General features: G+C 34.9%; 1 protein-coding gene and 1 pseudogene across 2 annotated transcripts; one reads left to right on the top strand and one right to left on the bottom strand.

The window, feature by feature from the left end:
- The first annotated feature begins 13,735 nt into the window (after nt 1–13,735).
- Nucleotides 13,736–17,245, top strand: LOC121789287 (mannose-6-phosphate isomerase 1-like). Of its 2 annotated transcripts, none has more exons than XM_042187769.1 (5): nt 13,736–14,223; nt 14,631–14,765; nt 15,692–15,904; nt 16,308–16,574; nt 16,651–17,245. In XM_042187769.1, the coding sequence occupies exons 1-5, from the start codon at nt 13,870–13,872 to the stop codon at nt 16,981–16,983; spliced, it is 1,302 nt and encodes a 433-aa protein (XP_042043703.1). In that variant the 5' UTR covers nt 13,736–13,869; the 3' UTR covers nt 16,984–17,245. The 2 variants fall into 2 exon arrangements, with proteins under 2 accessions (XP_042043703.1, XP_042043702.1); XM_042187768.1 differs by having other exon boundaries at nt 13,739–14,223; nt 14,598–14,765.
- A 1,840-nt stretch (nt 17,246–19,085) lies between these two features.
- Nucleotides 19,086–20,934, bottom strand: LOC121789282 (annotated as a pseudogene).
- Between the last annotated feature and the right edge of the window lie 1,690 nt (nt 20,935–22,624).

The raw sequence follows: 22,624 nt of genomic DNA, 5'->3' as shown, positions 1-22,624 counted from the left end.
TAATTTAAGTTGAAATAAGACGAATAAGATGAAAATGATATCAATTTTATTGAATTTGAGTTGTAACGGACAACGATACATTACAATTTACAATACATATACAAGTATACAACATACAATAATGTAATATAAATTTGAAATTTGGACTTATACAATAAATTGGAACAAGACAATGGATAATTTAAATTGAAATAAGACTAATAAGATGAAAATAATATCAATTTTATTGAATTTGAGTTGTAACGGACAACGATACATTACAATTTACAATACATATACAAGTATACAACATACAATAATGTAATATAAATTTGAAATTTGGACTTATACAATAAATTGGAACAAGACAATGGATAATTTAAATTGAAATAAGACGAATAAGATGAAAATGATATCAATTTTATTGAATTTGAGTTGTAACGGACAACGATACTTTACAATTTACAATACATATACAAGTATACAACATTATATAATAGAAATGTAGAAATATGGAACAATATATATTTTTTTGTTTAAGCAATTGAGAAAGAAAGACAACTTATAGAACTACGGGAACAAATATAAGTGTATAACAATGCGTAATAAGAGTAGCACTTGAGTAATTAAATGGAAGCACAATAGCACAAATGATACATTGGAGACAAAGAGAGAGAATTGAGAGATTGAAGAGAGAAACTCTTATTAACACACGAGTGGGGTGAATGTAAATGAGGATAGATTGGGGTATTTATAGATAAAAATGGGGGGAAATGGAAGAATTCGAATTTGAAATCTGAAAAAAAAAATTTGAATTTTCGGAAAAACCGACGGTTTTTGGCGGAAAACCGTCGGAACCGCTGGATTTCACGGTTAACCGGCGGTTAACCGCCGGAACCGGCCGGTTTTCAAGCTAGAAAAGCTGCCCTCCCCGATGCCTTGGTTTCCGCGCCAGAATCGGCGGTTCCAAATCGTCCTGAACCGGCGGTTCGGTGACGGTTCCGGTTCGAAAAATCTTGAACCTGAACCGGACCGCGACCCGAATTGCGACTGTTCCGGTTCGAGGAAATCGCCACGGTTCCGGTTCGCCGGTTAACCGCCGGAACCGGAACCGGAACCGGAACCGGTGGCATCTCTAATTCAATCTTCTTGGAAGATTATGAGATAGATGATGTATGGTGAAATTAGATGAGATCCATTTTAACAATCAACTTTTTATGTCTGAGAATAATTGTCTCATGTATCTTTTTCATCAGTTGGCAAATAATTTAAAATTTTCTTATTGTCTCATGTATCTTTTTTCAATCAGTTGGCAAATTATTTATAAATTGTCTTCTTGTTTCATGTATATCCTTTTTCATAAATCCACAAATAATTTATAGTTGTCTCATTTACATTTTATTTTTGGTAAATGAATTAAATATTTCACTTACTTCTTCTACTTGCATTCATTATAAAATATACGACTTGCATCTCACTCATTTTTACTATTCACTTTCCTTTACAAGATTACTTTTTACCCTTTCAATTGTTTTAGGATCTTTACTATACTAGTTAGGGATTAGTTGGATTTCTTTCATTAGTTAGGTGAGGTATCAATTGAGAGACTGAACATCCTTTGAATCACCAACAACATCACTAATTATACTAGTAGTACTATAGTTTGTGGTTCAGTTGGAAATGCCGGTTCATGTTCCAAAAATATTGTAATTATAATCGGACCATAATGGACTTCTTAGTCTCTAATTTTGAACTATGAATCACCAGTTCTAGTTTAGAGATCATCGATTCCAGTCAGATTTTCATTTTTTCTTGTTTAAATAAAACATTGTTATGAATTAACTTGTACTTATAACTTATTCATTAATTTAAAACAGTAGAATATATAAATTAAATTTAAAGCAATTCAATAAGCACAAAAATCAATATTTTATTGATTTGAATTAATGATTATAATACTCTTAATTGATGAAATGTCCTCGTTAGCTTAATTGAGGATGATATTGATGTGATTCTCGGAATCAAAATTAAAAGGAATCATGAGGGAATTGCTCTGACACAATCTCATTATATTGAGAAAGTGCTAAAGAAATTTCACTCATTCGATAGAGCTCTAACCAATGTGGGGGATTGTAGGAAAACATGTGAAACATGTGGAATTTCCAAAAGTCTAGGCTTTTGGCCTTTCACTTACTTTTGGTTTATGGTGTCCCTTAATGCAAGACCTTTGAGGTGGCCTCCCCTATCCTATAAATAGGTGGAGCTTAGGAGAGTAGAAGACCAACAACAACAAGCATTCTCTATCTCTAGCTCTCTACATCCTAGTTCACATTTAGGAGCATTGCATAGCTCGATTCTCGGAACTCCATCAAGTTCGCCGGTGCCTAGCGGGTTTGAGGTGCTTCTACACGCTAGGAGGAAGTCGTTTTATCTTTGGGGGCAATACGCCATTCCGTGAGCACTAGCCGGGGCGTAATTTGTCTTGCGGAAAGAGGGCTTTCCTCGACTCGACTTATAAATTTGGTTTGCTTTATTTCCGTTGTAATTTCCATTCCTCTTTTGCTGCAAGTTTCCTTTCGTTTGTAATAGTTAGAGTAGCGTCTGTACACGGCTTGGGAATTTCTTCCCATTATTTCTAACAATCGCAAGACAAATTAGTGTACTCTTCTAAGACAGGATTATACCAATTGAAGTTGGAGGAAACATGAGCACCAAAGCTGGAATGAAGAAACGAACAGTACCAATGTTCATGAGCTACGAAATGGTTAATTCCTTGAGATCTATTCTCTTGAGAATTGTGTTTATCGTTTGTCAGTTGACAAGCAAGACCAATTTTGACTTGGTAGTAATAATTGGGATGCAGGGGTTGTTGAATATACCAATGCACATATGGTTCAATATAATTGGGTACTTATTGTTGGAGACAATATTGTGCAAATTATTTGAACGTGTTGTTATAAACAACAAAGATCACGAGGTGATCGCAATGGTCTCCGATGTGAACCATGGTAACAATCCAAATGAATGGTTTGTTGATACAGGTGCCACATGTCATGTGTGCTCCGAAAGAAGCATTTTTTCTACCTACAAATCTGTTGGAGGTAGAAAAGTACGTATGGGAAACCAAGCCTCTTCTAAGGTGGTTGGTGTGGGTAATGTGTTCCTAAAATTAGGATCTGGAAAAGTTCTTACCCTTAGGGATGTACTGCATGTCCCAGACATCCGAAATAATTTGGTGTCAGGCTCACTTCTAGTAAATCATGGATTTTCACTAGAATTTGAGTGTGAAAAGGTTATATTGACCAAGTATGAAAAGTTCATAGGTGAAGGTCACCTAGTGAATGGGCTTTTTGAGCTGAATGTTACGGTCATTCACCGTGGAAAAGGAATAAGCAATAAGGAAAATGACACATCCTCTTATTTGCTTGAAAGCTCTGACTTATGGCACAATAGATTGGGACATGTAAATCTAAATGCTATAAAAAGATTAGTAAATCTTAATTTACTAAAAGTAGATAAGTTTAACTCACAAGAAAGATGTGAAGTGTGTGTTGAAGCCAAAATGGTTAAACTGCCGTTCCATTCGGTAGAGCGAAGCACAAAACCTCTAGAGTTAATCCATACAGACGTATGTGATTTAAAATTTGTGCAAACTAGAGGTGGTAAAAAGTACTTCATCACATTTATAGATGATTGCACAATGTATTGTTACCTTTACTTATTAAGAAGTAAAGATGAGGCAATTGAAGCGTTTAAAGACTTCAAAAAAGAAGCCGAAAATTAACTTAATTGTCGAATTAAGTGTGTTCGAAGTGATAGAGGTGGTGAGTATGTAGCGCCGTTTGCAGAATTATGCCATGCAAGTGGTATAATTCACCAAACCACAGCTCCATATTCTCCTCAATCAAATGGTGTTGTTGAACGTAAAAATCGAACACTAAAAGAGATGATGAATGCTTTGTTGATTAATTCAGGATTAGCCCAGAACATGTGGGGGGAGGCTGTGTTAACAGCGAATCATATCCTGAACAAAATTCCACTAAAAAATAGGGATGTAACTCCTTATGAGTCGTGGAAAGGGAAGAAACCTTCATATTCATACCTCAAAGTGTGGGGGTGTTTAGCAAAGGTAGAAGTGCCACCTCCGAAACAAGTTGCAATAGGCCCTAAAACAGTCGATTGCATCTTTATTGGCCATGCACTTAATAGTAGTGCCTATCGTTTCCTAGTCCATAGGTCAGCTGTGCCTGGCGTGGCTGAAGGAACAACGATTGAGTCAAGGAATGCTATATTCTTTGAGAATGTTTACCCTTGTAAGAGGCAAGAGGATCGTTCTAGTGAAAGAATGATGGATGAATCCACTAGTTCTAATCCTCCAAAAAGGACGAGGTCAAGTCCTGAGGATGTTGAACCAAGACGTGGTAAAAGAGTTAAAGTTGCTAAGACATTTGGTCCCGACTTCATAACTTTTATGTTGGATGACGAACCAAAGTCAGTGGCGGAAGCTTTGTCTGGCCCAGACGCAGCGTGGTGGCAAGAAGCTATCAACAGTGAGATTGAATCCATCATGAGAAATAACACTTGGGTGTTAGTAGACTTACCTGAAGGCTGTAAGACTTTAGGGTGCAAGTGGATTCTGAAAAGGAAATATAAGCCCGATGGTACTATAGATAAGTACAAAGCTCGCCTAGTTGTCCAAGGCTTTAAGCAGAAAGAAGGGCATGACTTTTTTGATACCTATTCACCTATTACGAGAATCACTTCCATTCGGGTGCTTCTTGCGATTGCTGCTTTACACAATCTTGAGATTCACCAAATGGATGTGAAAACTGCGTTTCTGAATGGTGATCTGGAAGAAGAAATATATATGGAACAACCCGAAGGGTTTGTTGTGCCTGGGCAAGAGCGTAAAGTATGCAAACTGGTAAAGTCATTATATGGGTTGAAGCAAGCACCATTACAATGGCATTTAAAATTTGACAACGTGATGTTGGCAAATGGTTTCACTATCAATGAGTGCGATAAGTGTGTTTACATTAAGAACACAGATAACGGTTTTGTTATTGTGTGTCTTTATGTAGATGATATGTTGATTACGGGCAGCAATAGTGCCATTATCAACGAAACCAAAAACATGTTGAAGAGAAATTTCGACATGAAAGATATGGGTTTAGCTGATGTGATTCTCGGAATCAAAATTAAAAGGAATCATGAGGGAATTGCTCTGACACAATCTCATTATATTGAGAAAGTGCTAAAGAAATTTCACTCATTCGATTGTGAGCCAGCTAAGACTCCATTGGAACCCAACGTGCATTTGAGTAAGCACACGGGTGAGCCTGTAGCTCAAGAAGAATATGCAAGGATCATAGGGAGTTTGATGTTATCACAAACTGCACCCGACCAGATCTTGCGTGTACGGTGAATAAGCTGAGCCGATTTACGAGCAACCCAAGCAAGGAACATTGGAAAGCTCTGTGTAGGGTTTTGAGATACTTGAAGTATACTCTTAACTTTGAGCTGCAGTACACAAGATATCCCCAAGTACTTGAAGGGTATTGTGATGCAAATTGGATCTCTGATTCAAAAGACTCGTTCTCGACGAGTGGTTATGTGTTCATTGTGGGGGGTGGTGCTGTTTCGTGGAAATCAACGAAACAGACGTGTATTGCTCGTTCCACCATGGAATCTGAGTTTATTGCATTGGATAAAGCAGGGGAAGAAGCCGAGTGGCTCAGAAATTTCCTAGAATGTATTCCATGTTGGAAGAAGCCAGTGCCGACAGTAGTGATATACTGTGATAGCCAAGCAGCTATAGGGAGAGCACATAGTGGCTTATACAACGGTAAGTCTCGACATATTCGTCGGCGACATAATACCGTCTGACAATTGATCACAAGTGGTGTTATCACAGTTGACTATGTAAGGTCAGTTGATAACTTAGCGGATCCGTTAACAAAAGGTTTAAACCGTGATCAAATGCATAAATTGCTAAAAGGAATGAGACTGAAAACCACATCTTAAAAGATGATTATAGTGGTAACCCAACCATACGATTGGAGATCCCATGGGCTTGGTTCAATGGGAAAACGAAGCTATATGAATCTAGTTGTAACACTCGGAAGATTTTTAATCTTCGCCCATTCTTTAGAAAGCATTGAGTGTTGTTACCTGCATGTGGTAAGAGGCTAAGTTTTGACTTTTAATGATTCTGAGAAACCTCGAGGAGGTAGGTATTGCAGGATACCTGGAAAAGAATCACCTATGTAAGTGAAGAAGTGTGGGCCGCTTCAACATGTGAATCACTTATGAATCCAAAGTGGTGTTCCATGGCCAGTAAAGGACACAAACGTGAGAACTGATGAGTTTGTAAATAATATTGTGTCAATATTATTGTCTCGGTATACACTAAGGAGGAATGGTTCAAGGCATCACGTCCACCAGGCCGCCGGTATGCCCGATAGTGTTGACTATGGAAAGTTCAAAGCCCCAAGCTACTATTCCAAATGCAATATTGTTTCTCGAGAATTGAGCAAAGGGTCTGCATACATGCATTCATGTCTTGTGTTGGTTTGAGCTGGCAGAGCTCTAACCAATGTGGGGGATTGTGGGAAAACATGTGAAACATGTGGAATTTCCAAAAGTCTAGGCTTTTGGCCTTTCACTTACTTTTGGTTTATGGTGTCCCTTAATGCAAGACCTTTGAGGTGGCCTCCCCTATCCTATAAATAGGTGGAGCTTAGGAGAGTAGAAGACCAACAACAACAAGCATTCTCTATCTCTAGCTCTCTACATCCTAGTTCACATTTAGGAGCATTGCATAGCTCGATTCTCGGAACTCCATCAAGTTCGCCGGTGCCTAGCGGGTTTGAGGTGCTTCTACACGCTAGGAGGAAGTCGTTTTATCTTTGGGGGCAATACGCCATTCCGTGAGCACTAGCCGGGGCGTAATTTGTCTTGCGGAAAGAGGGCTTTCCTCGACTCGACTTATAAATTTGGTTTGCTTTATTTCCGTTGTAATTTCCATTCCTCTTTTGTTGCAAGTTTCCTTTCGTTTGTAATAGTTAGAGTAGCGCCTGTACACGGCTTGGGAATTTCTTCCCATTATTTCTAACAGATATTTTGCAATTTAATTTTAAATATCAAGTCTATCTATGCCCTTGACGTTCATGGTAGAATTGCGAAAGTACTGCAAGTTTTCCGAATGAGCTAGGAATAAAGAATTAAAGTATCTAATTCAAATCCATTGTCAAATTAGCTCGTTTTATAAGCTGCGGTTACAAATAAAGAATTCATGTATTTAATTCAAATTCATGAAAAAATTAGCCAACGTTATGTAAGAGCACTAGCAATGGTGGCCCTTCTTCGGAGCCCATCTCAGAGCCTATCTCAATTTTTTCCTGTCACGTCAGCAGACCCATCTCAGAGCCTATCTCCATGCAATGAGAGCTCATCTCAGAGCCTATCTCATTTCCACATCAACACTATTTTTATATTTTATTTTTAATTATTAGTCTGAAATAAAAATGATATGAAATAGCAGAAAAAATAAATTAAAGACAACTCAATAAAAAATAAATTTCATTAAAAAGAAAATATTCTACATTTATAAAAAATACAGAAAAAAATAAACTAAAAATATTGATAAAACATTAAAAATATTGTGACTAGAGAAAAGTAAAATGTAGAGTGAGATAAAATAAAATGGGATTAAATGTGAATAATTGGTGGGGAATGGAGTATATATAGAGGGTAAAAAATGAATTTAAAAAAAATCGGCCTAGCCGATACATCGGCTGAGGCGTGGAGGCCGAAAAGAGTGGCCATCAGCCCCCTCTCCACAATGGGAGCCGGTGGGAGCCGATAGGAGGCCGATCGATAGGCCATTGCGATCAACCCCCATTGCCAATGCTCTAAGCGATATTTACATTATTTTATATTGTATTAGTACTAAAATAATTAAGATAAAAATTGATTTCATCTCAAGATTAAAAATCTAATTTTATATATATCATTCCATGTTCCTATTTTTCTAAAAGGAATAATTAATTTGAATTTAAATTGACTAATCAAAATTGATTACAGGAGTATTACTTTTGTTTTTAGTATTCGATTATAATTTATTAAATGCAGATACGCAATGCGGCTTCTACCACACTATCGGTCGAGGGTCGTGCATATGCTCCTTCCGCAATAGCTATTCTTCAGTTACTTTTGAAATATTATTTCCGCATCGCACTACTATAAAGGTTTCAATAGTTTGAAGCGATGAATATAGTATCAAGTTATTAGAGGAGAGATAAATAATGGACACACATTTGTGAGATCATTGAGATGTAAATTTGAGACCTCAAGATCTATCTGTGATATTCTTCATCGCTCTACCTCTACCTTTAAAGTATAGATTTTCATGATTTATTTATATGTCTTTAGGATAGAAAATAAAAATACTACTAAAGAAAAACATATATTTTCACTTAGCTCGAATGTTCAAAACACAAAACAAAAAATTTGCCGATGTCACCAAAAATTTATACTACTATATCCAGAAAATACGAATATATATCTTGTTTTCCTCATTAATTCAATTCAACAATATCAACTTTTCAATGTACTTCCTACAATTATTTTACACTTAATTTTAATGGATTGATGAACTAAAACTCTTGGTGCAAACTACAGTTTCCCTATAAAAGTTATGTAATCAAGAAAAAGTGGTCTATCATCTATGGATTAATTAGTAGTAGGTATATAGTTGCAGTGTTGGGATCAATTGAGATTTTTTAGCCTAATTGAGAATTGAGATGCATTATTAGCCATTCATTTTTATTAAATGAGTGGTCCAGAATTTGCCACATGGAAAATATTTTTAGATTAATTAATTATGAAAGGGCAGAATGGTAATTTCATGGTACATTTTATTCAATAAATACTTTTTAAATTTTACTTTTTTAAAAAAAATTTTAAAAAAATTAAATTTTTTTTTGGTCAACTACATATACAATTAATGTCAACTACATATACAATTCATGTCAACTACACACATATAATGTCAACTACATATACAATTCATGTCAACTATACGCATATAATGTCAACTATAAGTTGTTGACATTTGATGTCCAGGCTATTGACATTTGATGTGCATGATATTGACGATAATACACTCGAGTTGATATAATCTACTAGTAGTTGACATTTCGAAAATGTTATGGATGAGTGACTGAAAATGCATCTCAATTCTCAATTAAGCTAAAAATCTCAACCTAACATGACTCTATAACTATATAATAATGAGGAGAGATAATTTAATTGATGAAAACGTTTATAAAACCTAGTCCTAGCTAACTCTACGTACTTAACTCTATGACTTCCTATATAGTATTGACTTTTAAAAAACTCATAAAATTGAGGTCTAGACAACATTCTTCTTTATAAGTCCACTATGCACTTATACGGCCGATTCAAAAACCAGCTATTACAGTTCAAAATAGGTAGGTTTTTATCATTCTTTTATTTTTCATAAATTTTCCTAGTTTTGGTCCAAAACTAAGGGTTAGCCACCAATTCACGGCTATAGTATTAATCAAAGTCGGACTAATAAATTGATAACCGGATATAGTTGAGTCCACCAAAGCCTATTGCGGTTTGGCTCATAACCATTGATCCAGTTAAAGCTGACCTTGCAATTCCGGTTTATTAACCGTATTACTAATATTATACTAGTACTAGTTTATGAGAGTTTGACCCAACTCTATGGCAATTTAAATTTTAATTAATCATGTTTAGTTTCTTCCATTTTTTATTTGTTAAATAAGTGTAGACATTTGTAGACTGGCCAACATAGCTTCAGATTATATATAGATGATCCCAAATGAGTAAATTTGGTTCATAACATTTGATAATATCTTTTGAGATTCGTCAACTATGAGTTAATATCAATTTAACTACTTTTTAGCTATATTTAATATTTTCATGACCAAAATGCCCTCAAGGCAACAAAGGTCATTTCAATCTATCTACTCTCTCTTTTTTATTAAAATATACTAGCATAATTTATTCTCATTTTTTCTTCATCTCCTTTCTTCTTTCTAATTTTTTCTTTCCCTTTACCCTAAAAGACCCTAATACCTCAAATATAAAGACCCAAAATATGTAATTTACTCTCTATTCTTCATTAAAATATGTAATTTTGTACCATTTAAAATTTCAGTCCAAACAAATCGCCGCCTCAGAAATCGACCCAAAATCTAGAACCAGGATTCCCTAAAAATTCAATCTTTCCATAAGAAATTCCAAAGAGAAGTGAAAGGGGCATGCATGAGGAAGTATGTTTTGTAGAGAGATGGGGGTGTTGAATATACTGTGGTGTGGTGGAGGAGCATTGTGCATAAATTAATATTTGTCTTTAGGGTAAAGGGAAAGACAAAAGATGAAAGTGGATGAAGAAAGAAAGAAAAATAAATTAGTACATACTTTAATGAAAATGAGAGGGTAAATAGATTGAATTGCCCTTCATGGCTTTAAGAGCATTTTCGTCCAAAAAATATTAAAAATAGCTAAAAAGTAGTTGAATTGATATTAACTTATAATTGATGAACTTTAAAAGATATTATGAAATGTCACGGATCAAATTTGTTCATTTAGGATAGTTGATATACTTAAAAAAAAGATGTTACCTCCTAAATATACGTTAGAAAATTAGGAAAACTGCTAGGTTGATGATTTTATAAAAATATACTCCATACTAATATTAGTTGGTGGAGGTTTAAACCCTCAATTTTTACGCCCTTGGGTGACTTATTGCGAAACTAGTTCTCATTAAAATACATACTCAACAAATTAAATATAGCTACAAAACAGTAAAAATCCATATGGATAAATTTAATTCATGGTGTATTGGTATATACTTTTTCACTTTTATAAATCGAATAGAATAATCTGGATGATAAAAGTAGCATCTATAAATTTATAATTGATGGATTGGATTACACACGGGATTTTTGCGGCGTGTGTGACTATGAAATGCCCACGAATTGGAGGGTGAAGCATCCGATACCGCTGAAACCACGTTTTTTCATCATTTAACGTTAAAATAAAGCGACGTATTCTCGCGAGAACGACTTCACGTTTGATATAATCCAATTTATTATTAGTATGTGTATTGTATGTCACACCTCACATGCATATAAATACTCCTAATTATTATAAAATCATTTTCTTGATGCTAACCTTAGAGTTAGACCAATCCGCTTTCTATTTATGTTGTTCAAATTCTCGAACCATTTCTACTTTAACTCTAGCAATTAAAGTATAATAATATATTACTACTCCCTATATCTTTTCTCTTTTAAGTTTTATCTATCATCCAAAATTAATTTCATTGTAATAAACTAAAAATGTACTCCTAATTTATTATTTAATTTTTTTAATCTCTCTTTCTTCAATTTTATCTATATTTTTTCTTTAATTTTCTACTTTAACAATTTTATATATTAAAATTTGTGTTGTTTATTAATAAAACTAATTTTAATGGATGAATGAAGTAAAGTAAGGAGGGACAACTTATCAAACTACTCGTTGGAAAATCATCCACGTGATCAATGTCCCATTCTATTAAGTACTATAATAAATGAAATATATAATAACAACAATGTCCATATTATTCTTCTGGAGTATTATCCTTTTGAAATTTGACTGACAAAATGAATGATCGAATATCAAATTTAGCAACTTGCACATTTAGAATAAAGTGAGCATTTTTAATGGTTTGTTAGGTCCGTGAACTTTGAAAATTTCATTTGAGATCCGTCAACTACTAGTTAATATTAATCGAAGTATTTCCTATTTTCAAGTTTTTTGGGATGAAATACCCTCAATGCCTTGAAGAGAAATACCATCAATTTATTAATAGTATTCAAAAACTAAATAAAATATTTTAATACTCCCTCCGTTCCGCGGTAATGGAGACGTTTCTTTTCGTCACGTGATTTAAGAAATATTGTGTTAAGTGAATTAAGTAAATGAAGAATAAAGTAGGAAATGAAAAAGGTAGAGATGAAGAGAGAATAAAGTAAAAAGAGTAAAGTAAGTGACAAGAAATGTGTTGACTTTTACTAAATAGAAAAATGACTTTGCTATTATAGTATATACCAAAATGGAAAAATAACTTCATTACTATGGAACGGAAGAAGTAATATTTGTTAATAATAAAATAATATATCTATATTCAAGTATCACTAGTGTCTATTGACTGTGATATTAATATTTACGAGTACTCAAAAATATTTTAAAATTCTTTAATTATAAAAAGTTGAAGAAGGAACTTTTTTTGCATGTCACAAAATTAAGTGATAGTATTGAAGGTTATATTATATTTAGAAAATTCGTCAAAAATATATACTAAGTAGTAAAGATATTTATAAAAGATATGCATATGTGAAAATTTTAGTACAAAAATATATATCCTTCAAGGCGCTGAGAGTATTTTTCGTCCGAAAAAACTTGAAAATAGTAAAAAGTAATCCGATTGATATTAATTTATAGTTGACTAACCTCAAATGATATTTTCACAGATTTAAAATGATAGTTTGACAAGTTCACAGACTATAAAATTTTTTTCCCTCTTTATAATATACTAATAATAACAGTTTTTATGGGATCTAAAAAGCTAAATTATATTCTTCGGATCCAAAAAATAGTCATTTTTTTTTCAGATATCCATAAAACGTACTAATTCTAATTTCACTATATTGTTTAGTGGACGAATGTATTGTTTGTATTGAATTGGTTTCTGATTGATTGAATAGTTACCCTGTATAACACTCCCTTATATAGGATTTTGTGATGTGTTTACAACGATAAATATCAAGCTACTTAAATAGACCAATTCAATACAATAATATATTCTGTGATATCTTCAGTGATATGTAGTCTTGGTCTTCAAGTATCATCTATATCTTCTTATGATATTTTGCAGTATATATCTTCTAATAGAATGGGATACTAAATATCATTAATATTCACAAATAGTGAGCTACGTATTTTTCGTCGCTCTAATATATTCACGGCACTTACAATGTTGTTCCACTTACTCAAAATAAAACTCATAATAAGTGATCAAATCAAATGTACTACATATTCACATAGTTGAATTACAAGTATCACGTAATCTTCATAAATATAACCTAAATACTATAAGATCAAATACTACTATACTCACATACATAAATTAAATTGGTAGGTATTACGTGATCTTCATAAATATTACCTAAATATTACAAACATATAAAAAAGGAAATCATGAAAAAGAGCTTACCCTAGAAATTAATTTAAAAATATTGACTCCAGCAAGTTGGGTTGGCATGCAAGTAACCAGATGGGTCCCAAGAATGCTGACGTGGCCAGGTTTGTGGACCCTAAACCTGTCAAACGCCGTTACTGCTTAAATAATGTCAACTCGCTGACGCTGTGCGCCACCGAGTCATCACCCGCCGTTTCCAATCTAACGATAACGTTAACAATATTTTCTTCCCCGTCAACTCCTCTCTCTTTTTCTATCCAAGCCCTTGGCCTAGCGGTAAAGGGTGCTGGATACCGCGTCCATCCTGGAGGTCTCGAGTTCGAATTCGAACCCTGGGTGGCGTAATTTGTCTTTCCTCCTTGTTATAGGAGTTGATTTATAATTTCCTCCATCATATATATGATATAAATATATGAAGTTAATTTAAAAAAAAAAAAAAAAATCCTCTCTCTATCTTTCCCTCTCGAATCTGTTGTCTTCAAAACCGCTCTCTTTTTATTTCTCCAATGGATTTTTCGTTTCTTCTCAATTTCTCCTCTCTCAAATTCCACTTCATTTCTCTCTCTAGACTTTGACGTTCCGATTCCATGGGCGCGGAAATTCCTGGAATCGTCAGGCTGAAGTGCTCTGTTCAAAAGTATGACTGGGGAAAGCTTGGGGACGAATCGGCTGTGGCGCGGCTGTACGCGAAGAACAGTAGGGAAGAGGTGATCGACGCCGAACCCTACGCTGAGTTGTGGATAGGAACTCACGACTCCGGGCCCTCCTACGTCGTTGCAGCGGCGGAGGGAGTGAGGGATGGTGGCGTGGAGGGGGAGGACACCTATGATCGTAAGAAGGGAGATGTTGTGAGTTTGAAGGACTGGATTGAGAGGAATCCGAGTGTTGTTGGGGATAAGGTGTTGCAGAAGTGGGGACCTACTCTTCCTTTCCTGTTAAAGGTATTTTTTCGAAATTTCCTTTGGGTTTGCCGCTGTTTTTTCTGGAATTTACTGAAGAAATTGATCTTAGGCGTCATACCATCATCTTTCGACTCTATCGATGCTGTACCTAAAATTGAATCAGTTGTATTTTATACAATCTGTACACACACGTATCATGTGTATGTGCAATGCAATCTACATGTTATGCACTCAATCGCCATGTTATCCCGATTTCCGGTAATTAATCAGATGTACTCCGCATCTATGAATCTAGTTTCTGCACCTATTTCCATTTGTATTTGAAAGATAAAGAATCGGATGCTAAAAGAGTGTTAATTTTTTCTTTTTGATAAAATTGAAGAGAAATTGAAACGAATTTTGAGCAAAAATAGGTACTTTCAGTGGAAAAGGCTCTGTCGATACAGGCTCATCCAGACAAGGATTTGGCTCGAATTCTGCACAAGCAGCAGCCAGAGGTGTACAAGGACGGTAATCACAAGCCGGAGATGGCTTTGGCACTCACCAAGTTTGAGGCGCTGTGTGGATTTGTTGGTCTTGAGGTAGTTTAACCATCTCTGATTTTATTTGATTGAGATACTATTATTTTTCATTTGCAACTGGAAATCTTTCTAAATGTGTTCAAGATACTTGTACAACAATCTATTTTGTCTGGAGTGATTTTGTTTCGGGGCTTGGTGTATATATGCCGTAATTCCTAACATATTGGTCCAAAAGCCATTAGGTAAATGGTTTGAGTGGTTGGCCTGTTCTCCATCTGACCTATGGTCCGATGATGTGTTCTCTAATTCTATCTCACAAAGTAGTGTATAATTATGATTTGTTGAATGCTAAGTTGATCTATAAATAGTTAAAGTGGTTGGTGAATCTGGATGGATTTTCTCCCCATGTGCACTTATTTTTTCTCTTGATTGCTTTGAGAGTCTGAGAATGTTGATAATAAATTTCATGTGAAGGTGTTCCTTTCTGGAATCGATCAACCATTTTGTATGTCAGCCATGGCATCAGCTAAAATGGCTTATTTTTATGATCCATATTAACTTTGTTTTTGTTGCTTTAGATGATATTACCGGTAGCATCTTTGAACTAGAAAAAAAAAATGCAGTTTTTTTATTTTTTGGCTTTAAAACTAGTATTGAAGGAAGTTATGTGAGCAACTAACAAATTTATTGATTTTGAATGATCTGTGTCAGTTACTATTAGGCATGTTAGCCTTATTGGAGTAGGAGTAGATTAATTTCCTAATGAGGATCGCAAATTTTGGCCCTCGTTACGTTGTACACTCTGAAACACGACTAATCAGTGATTTGTTACATTTTGAAGACATTTTAGTGAAGTATTTAACGGCGCTAGAAATGAACCAAGTTTCAGACTGAAGATGATTGAACTAGCTGAAGATTAAGTATGGATGACATCAGATTCTCAAAAGTTCGATGTATTTATTTTTAGGTATTTCTCTTTGTTTTAGGAACTTAAGAATGTCGTTCGCTTTGTACCTGAGATGACAGAAGTGGTTGGAAATTCATGTGGGATTCAAGTACTAAACACTAGTGAAGATGATGGGGAGAAGATAATGAAAGAAGTCCTGCAATCCTTATTTACTGATCTCATGTCGGCTAGCAAGACTGTGATATCTGAAATAATTCCCAGGTTGATAAGTCGGTTGAATAAAAAAGGCCAGGTATGTAGTTTCTTTTATCAATTGTTCACTATTGTTTAATGTATGCTTGAAACTGATTCTCAGCATATAAGGTGATTTGGAACTAGTCTACTTCATTCTCTCATTTCCCTCATTTTGTCCTGTCAGTTTGAACAAACGCAGCTTCTACTTAGTAGCTCAATTAGAATTATCTTGATGCAATGAAAATGAAACTTCATTAATAGTATGTTGTTATCCACTTTAGCGAGCCGAACTGATAACCTTCTGAGAATACCTATGAGCTCAAGGAAGTTTTATTCGAACTAACAATATCATTACCAGTTGAAAGAGTTGCACACCAAAAGTTTAAGGACCTGTGTTTGAATTGTAATCATTCTATTTATTGTCCCAAAATTGCATAAATTCACAGAGTAATTTCTGATAGGAAATGAAGCTGACTGACAAGGAAGAGCTGGTATTGCGTCTCGAAAAGCAATACCCCGGTGACATTGGTGTGATAGCAGCCTTTTTGTTTAACTATGTGAAGCTGCAACCAGGTGAAGCATTATATTTGGCAGCAAATGAACCACATGCTTATATACAAGGTGAATGTGTAGAATGCATGGCAACATCAGACAATGTGGTCCGTGCTGGTCTCACTCCAAAGAAGAGGGATGTCCAAACTCTCTGTTCAATGCTGACATACAAACAGGTAAATGTGATGATGATTACAATTAGTCCAGGAGCTCAAATTCCTTATTGTGCGTCTAATTCAACTATTTATGCAGAGTTTTCCAGAAATCCTCCCTGGAGTTGCTGCAAATCCTTATACAGTCAAATATAGCCCTCCGTTCGAAGAATTTGAGGTCGACTGCTATAATATTCCCGAGGAAGTATCTATTGTAATTCCAGCGGTTGGTGGTCCTTGTGTTTATCTGGTGGTTGCTGGCGAAGGAACAATGCATGCGGCTTCTAGTAAGGAGGTGATTGGCGAAGGCGATGTTCTATTTGCACCTGCAAACACTGAGATCACTCTTGAGACTCATTTAGGTTCAATTGTGTATAGAGCAGGAGTCAACAGCAGGGCTTTGGAGGAATTTGCAGCAAAACGAATGCACTAGTTTAAAAACTAGCTGTACATCACACGTAGAATAAGGAAATATGAATCCATTTTCTTAACTGGGAAAATAAAACTTATGGAACTCAACGCACAATCATGCAGTGATTGATCATTCTACGTTGCACATTGCATAAAATTCTTACACATAATGATGATAATCTACTCATTCCCGTGTTTCATGGATGGTCAAGATTCAAATAAGTGTTAGCTCAGGGATTATATACCCTACAAAATTTGAAGGTCAATTTTGTGTTTTTCCTAAAGTGTTCCATCGTTTTTAAGTAATTATATCATTTAGTATCTATTGTTCCATTTTTTGAATTAAAATCTCCCGCAAAAAAATTTCGGTGATCGAGATATCAAAGTCACAACTGAAATTACACGATTACACAAATTACACCTACATTACCCAAGATTAGACACGTGTCATTTTGATATTCTGGTCACTAAAAATATTTTACATGACATTTTGTTCAAAAAAATGAAACGATTGTAACATTTTTAAATAAACTCTCTAAATGATAGTAGGACAAAATGGACTCTTTACCAAATTAGAACGGAGTAAAATATAGTTGGAACTGCCTAATGAGCAACCAAAATTTGAAGCCCCATTTGTAGGGTTCACGAAAACAGCTGAAGTCTGGAATTCGAGAGCCTGTATGATTGGCCTAATTGGGACATTCATAGTTGAATTGGTAAATATTTTCAAATAACTTCATGATTATTCACATATCTAAAAAACAACTTTTTTCTCTTTCTCTGAAAGTTGACATTTTATAAACATCTCTCTCTGTAGATTCTGAATAAGGGGATACTTGATATCATTGGGGTGGAGGTTGGAAAAGGGCTTGAAATTCCTCTTTGAACATGTTCAGCCATGAACAGCGGCAAAGAATTGGAGACTGGATTCGATTTCGGTTTGCTCTTGCAAGAATTAGATGTAAATTCTAATTAAATTCATAATCGATCCAATCAATACATGATCAATATAATTAAGATACCAAATTATTGCTGTTGTTATTGGTGATGGATTTGAGCTCATATTGTCTAACACTAACTTAGGTAATCGACGAACTTTCTTACTCTTGAACTTAGTAGCTGATTTGTTTTCCACTTAAGCATTTTTAAGACTTATCCCTCTGATAATTACAACATATTCCTTCACTTTAATATTCAAGAGATGGGCTATCTACTATATGCAAATGTAAATCTTGAGTAAACTAAGTGCATACATCCTCCATCCATCAAAATTACTTTCATTGTTGTACGGCGCGAATTTTAATGCAAAATTGGTCATAGAAAAATATAAAATAAGTAAAGTATGAGAAAGAGAAAGAGAAAAGGTAGATAAAGATCCATTTTTAGTATGTGATTAATTTTAGTGGAAAGACATAAATAAAAGGACATAACTATTTTTCATGGATGAAAAAAGATACTACTACACATTTACCATTTGAAAGTTCATTGCATGATACTATGAAGCAATTTATTGTGTTTAGATAGTAAAAAATACTACTTCCATTCGCCAATAAACGCTGCATGTTATCATTTTAAAATATGCACCATCGAATGTTCATTTCACTTTCTCTATTTTGTTTTTGCAATGGACTCACATTCTAATTTTTCTTACATTTCTTTAATCCCGAGTCTAGTTATTTATGAACCAAAAAATATTTGCATAAATTGACAAAGCAATTTATGAATGACAAGGAACAACTTGCCTTTGAATACCCGCCGCCTTGTTGAACTATGTGAAGCATATCGACCACAAGCTTATTTACAAACAGGTATTGTGGTAATTAAATTAAAATGATTCACCCTTATAGCTAAATAGGGGACGTATTTGTCACTACAAACCCATGATTAGAAACTTAAATCCAATATAGTAATATAGATGCACCTCTATAAATCCAAACAATTAATATGGGGATGACTATTAGCAAATTAATATAAGATCATATTCCTATTTAAACACGAGATGCACCTTTACAAATTCTAACAATTGCATAGCATAAAATTCATTTTAACAAATACTAATGATCTACAACTAGGAAAAGCATGAAAAACCGTTAAACGAGGCAGCAAATGTATGGAATCGGAAAATTTAAACCAAAGTGAGATTTAAACTAGGAAAAGAGTACCGCTTAAAATTTAGCTTGGTCAAAACTTGGAACAACTCTTAATTAATCCATTAAAAGCAGAACAAGAAACTAAATCTAGTAAAACATCAAGTTTTCAGACCTCCACTGTGGGGAATTCAAAGACAACATTTTTCCCAGAAAGCTTCCTGTACACCCCAGCAAAAGTTTCCAGCTTATTTTCAGTATCGTTCCTTGACTTTGGATCCAAGAACACCTGCAATTGAAAGAAAAAAAGATGAGTACATTAACATGTGCTGGTCATCCCAGACTAGGAGAGATATTTTTGGAGGCATATCAATGAAGCAAGGACCTTCATGATCTTTGATCCATCAAGTCTGTATCTGATACGTTTCCCAACAATCTCAGCAGGGTACACAACATCTTCAAGCACCGCTTCGTGGACTGAAGTAAGTGTGCGGGATCGAGGCCTTTGGACAGCAGAGCCTTTCTTGGGGGGGCGTACTATCCTCCTGGTAGCAACAAAAATGACATCCTGCATAGACATTCAATACAGGGATGAGCAAATAAATATGCATTAAATACAGAATGAGCAAGTAAAACAATAACATCATTTAGCAGAAATAATACAAAATCATTAACAGTAAAACAAACCAACATCAATGAATTGGAGAAGTTCAGTGAAAAACCAAAACCCAGTCCACCAGTAAAAAAAAGTTGATTATTTTCTTCTTAGCGAACAACAAAAAAGAGAAAATATCTGAGAAAACAACAAATCCGCGTACCTTTCCGCTGAACTTCTTCTCAAGCTCTCTAACAAGCTTTGGGTGCACCTTGCGGAAAGCTTTCCTCAGTCGGTAGGGAGCATGGATCACAACAGCCTTCTTACCTCCAGCCACATCAATTGGCTGTAACAAATTAGAATATCTATATTGTCAAGCTCGGATAGTACTGGAACACATTAATACTGATAGACTTACACTGCAGAGTTGATATAGAGGTCTTTCAATTCACTCTTAATGTCTTGGTTGGTGTTTTCCAAATCAAACAAAGCCTGTAAACAGGCACGAAGATCAGAATACATAATTGAGTTCTAAATTCAATAAATTCCTTGTGCATCACAATTGGGCTCTATTCTATGTAGAAGGCATATGATGAGACCTGAGCAACAGACTCCTCAAATTCAGTGGGATCAGCATCCCTGTCTTTGTGGATTTTTTGCAATGCGGTAAACATATTGACTTCTGCAGAATACAATATTAGGTTGATCATAACAAGATAGTACTGCAAATTCTAGCAGCAAAAAGATTATAATTATTCAGATAATAAAACAAATAACCATAGAATTATGTGTAATCATTCAAATAAGCTACAAATCGAATGTCATTCCTTAGTCAGTAATGTATCTTATGTACGCCTCCACGATCAATACATCACATTTACCACTTGCACCAGAACAATTGCAATCTCAAATATATTGTTTTGGTGGTCATTGTTTTAACCTATCTAAAAATGTGTAATCATCTACGAATCCGAAAAGGCTTGATTATATCACCCGGCATCCAAATAAGCTTGAATCTCGCCAACAGGGAAACCACTCGACACTAGCAACATACTATCTTAACCCAAAAAAAACTATTCGAAAAACGTTCATCGAGATCCAAATCGCACAATGGGTGCATTTAACAATTATCATATAAATTCAAATAAACAACCAAAGAAATTGAAACCGCAGCTATATTCAAACAATTTAGAATAAAAAATCTCTAATAATGCACCTTGTTGGAGCTGTGCGAAGCGACAGAGGGGAAAATCTAAGCTTCGGCGCCGGAGGCTGTACCTGAAAGTATGGATGAAAGGAAGAGAGGGTGAGTACTTCGCAATAGAGCTTATATATTACACCAAAAACCCTTGCAATTTGGGCCGCCATCCACTGTGCATGGGCCGCGATCCATTTTTTAAATTTACTCCAATTAAAACAGCGTTGATATATCCAAACTTGATTTATTAATAGGAGTAATATTTACCACAACGAAATTATTATGAAAAATTAAAATTTTTATATTTTAAATATTAAATAATCATTAAATTAAAAGAAAGAAGTTTCTTAAATACAATTAGAAATGAAATTCAAGTCGGGGTTTCAACCTGAAGCAGTCTTCTTGTTGATTGGGAGCAAACCCAAAATCTGCTTTTCCCTTGAATCTCCATTTCCTCTCCAACCCGCTCAATTTTGTAGATCAAACGACTTAAATTTTCGTTGGGAACCAAAAAGTAGAAAGTGATAGAGAAAAATGATGTCCCCAAATCATATACCGGAAAATCGTAGTCCTTCCCTCCCGGCCACTTTCAGGTCAGTATTCTGCATAGCATATCCAATTCCATTCCAAATTATTTTGTTTGAGACTTTGTTTTTTCTCAATATTGTTGAGTAGCTCAATTTATGGAGCTGATTGGAATTTCACAGTTTCAGATCCCATTGTGTGTGCGAATGTGTTTATTTTCCTTCACACTGAAGTATTTATGCATGAAGCACTGAAAATTTGCTCCTATGAGAACAGAAGAGTTGATTGGGAAATAGGACTAATTTCAGTTTTAGAGAAATTGGTCATTGTAGAGGTAAATGCGTGGTATGTGTTGAGCTACCAATTGTAGCGGATCAAATAGTGAAGTGAGCCCCCACAGAGAAGGAATGTTTTCATTTTCGTTTTTTCTAGAAGAGGAATGTTCTATTGTAACTTATAGAGTCTATAGTAGTTATAACATGAAATATAGAAAAGGTACAGTACAGACAATGCTGGTTCGGTTTTTGTGTTTTTGCATTTAAGCACGTCGATTTAAAGTACAAAATGCATTACATGGACTGTTTTTAGCCATTTCCACGGATGAAATTATCAAGTGAGTGTACATATATGATGAGTGGTCACAATATTTTATAGATGCCGTCAAATTCGAATTGTCTAGTTGATAAATCATTGTTTTTTTTCTTGATCTGATATTGTTGAATGTAGGCAAACTCCCTTGAAGGTCATCCATGTCTTTGGTAACTTATGAGAATTTGGTCGATCTACTCTGTCTACCGCTATTTGTCTCAAACAGGGGCTTCAGTTGTTTTGTTTATATTCAGCTGTCTTGTTCCATCGTCCATTCTGTTTTTACTTATGCAAAACCTTGGAAGGCAGACCTCTTTCTAATACGCAGGTTATCACGAAACCCACTGGGACCTTTTATTCTTCTTCCTTGCTTATTAAAGCTTAAATTTGATATGAACGTCTTTGCTTATGTCTTTAGCATTCTTACTTCCTTTAGGTAGTGCCTTCTGTGATAAATGGTGGTATAACTGCCCTATACTTCATCTTATGGGGAAAGGGGCTTCGATCTTGTGGTCCTCTCAGGTGAACTATCAAACCGATTTTATATACAGCTGCTTTAACTTGTTTATAGCCTTGCAATTCATAGAGGATGATGGATCGCAGCTACTGGAAAAGAATCCTCAGTTAACCTGGTTACTAGCTTTGTTTATGTGACCTTCACAGTAGCATT

The sequence above is a fragment of the Salvia splendens genome, unplaced genomic scaffold (assembly GCF_004379255.2).
Source record: "Salvia splendens isolate huo1 unplaced genomic scaffold, SspV2 ctg198, whole genome shotgun sequence".
Taxonomy (NCBI): domain Eukaryota; kingdom Viridiplantae; phylum Streptophyta; class Magnoliopsida; order Lamiales; family Lamiaceae; genus Salvia; species Salvia splendens.
Note: the sequence above shows the minus strand (reverse complement) of the source record. Positions and strands in the feature narration are given on the sequence as shown.

What these genes read in the sequence shown, in the direction of transcription:
- LOC121789287 (XM_042187768.1), top strand. Translation starts at nt 13,870, where the DNA reads ATGGGCGCGGAAATTCCTGGAATCGTCAGGCTGAAGTGCTCTGTTCAA. An exon ending in CTCTTCCTTTCCTGTTAAAG is followed by an intron (nt 14,224 to 14,597) that starts GTATTTTTTCGA and finishes GAGCAAAAATAG; the next exon opens with GTACTTTCAGTGGAAAAGGC. An exon ending in GTGGATTTGTTGGTCTTGAG is followed by an intron (nt 14,766 to 15,691) that starts GTAGTTTAACCA and finishes TCTTTGTTTTAG; the next exon opens with GAACTTAAGAATGTCGTTCG.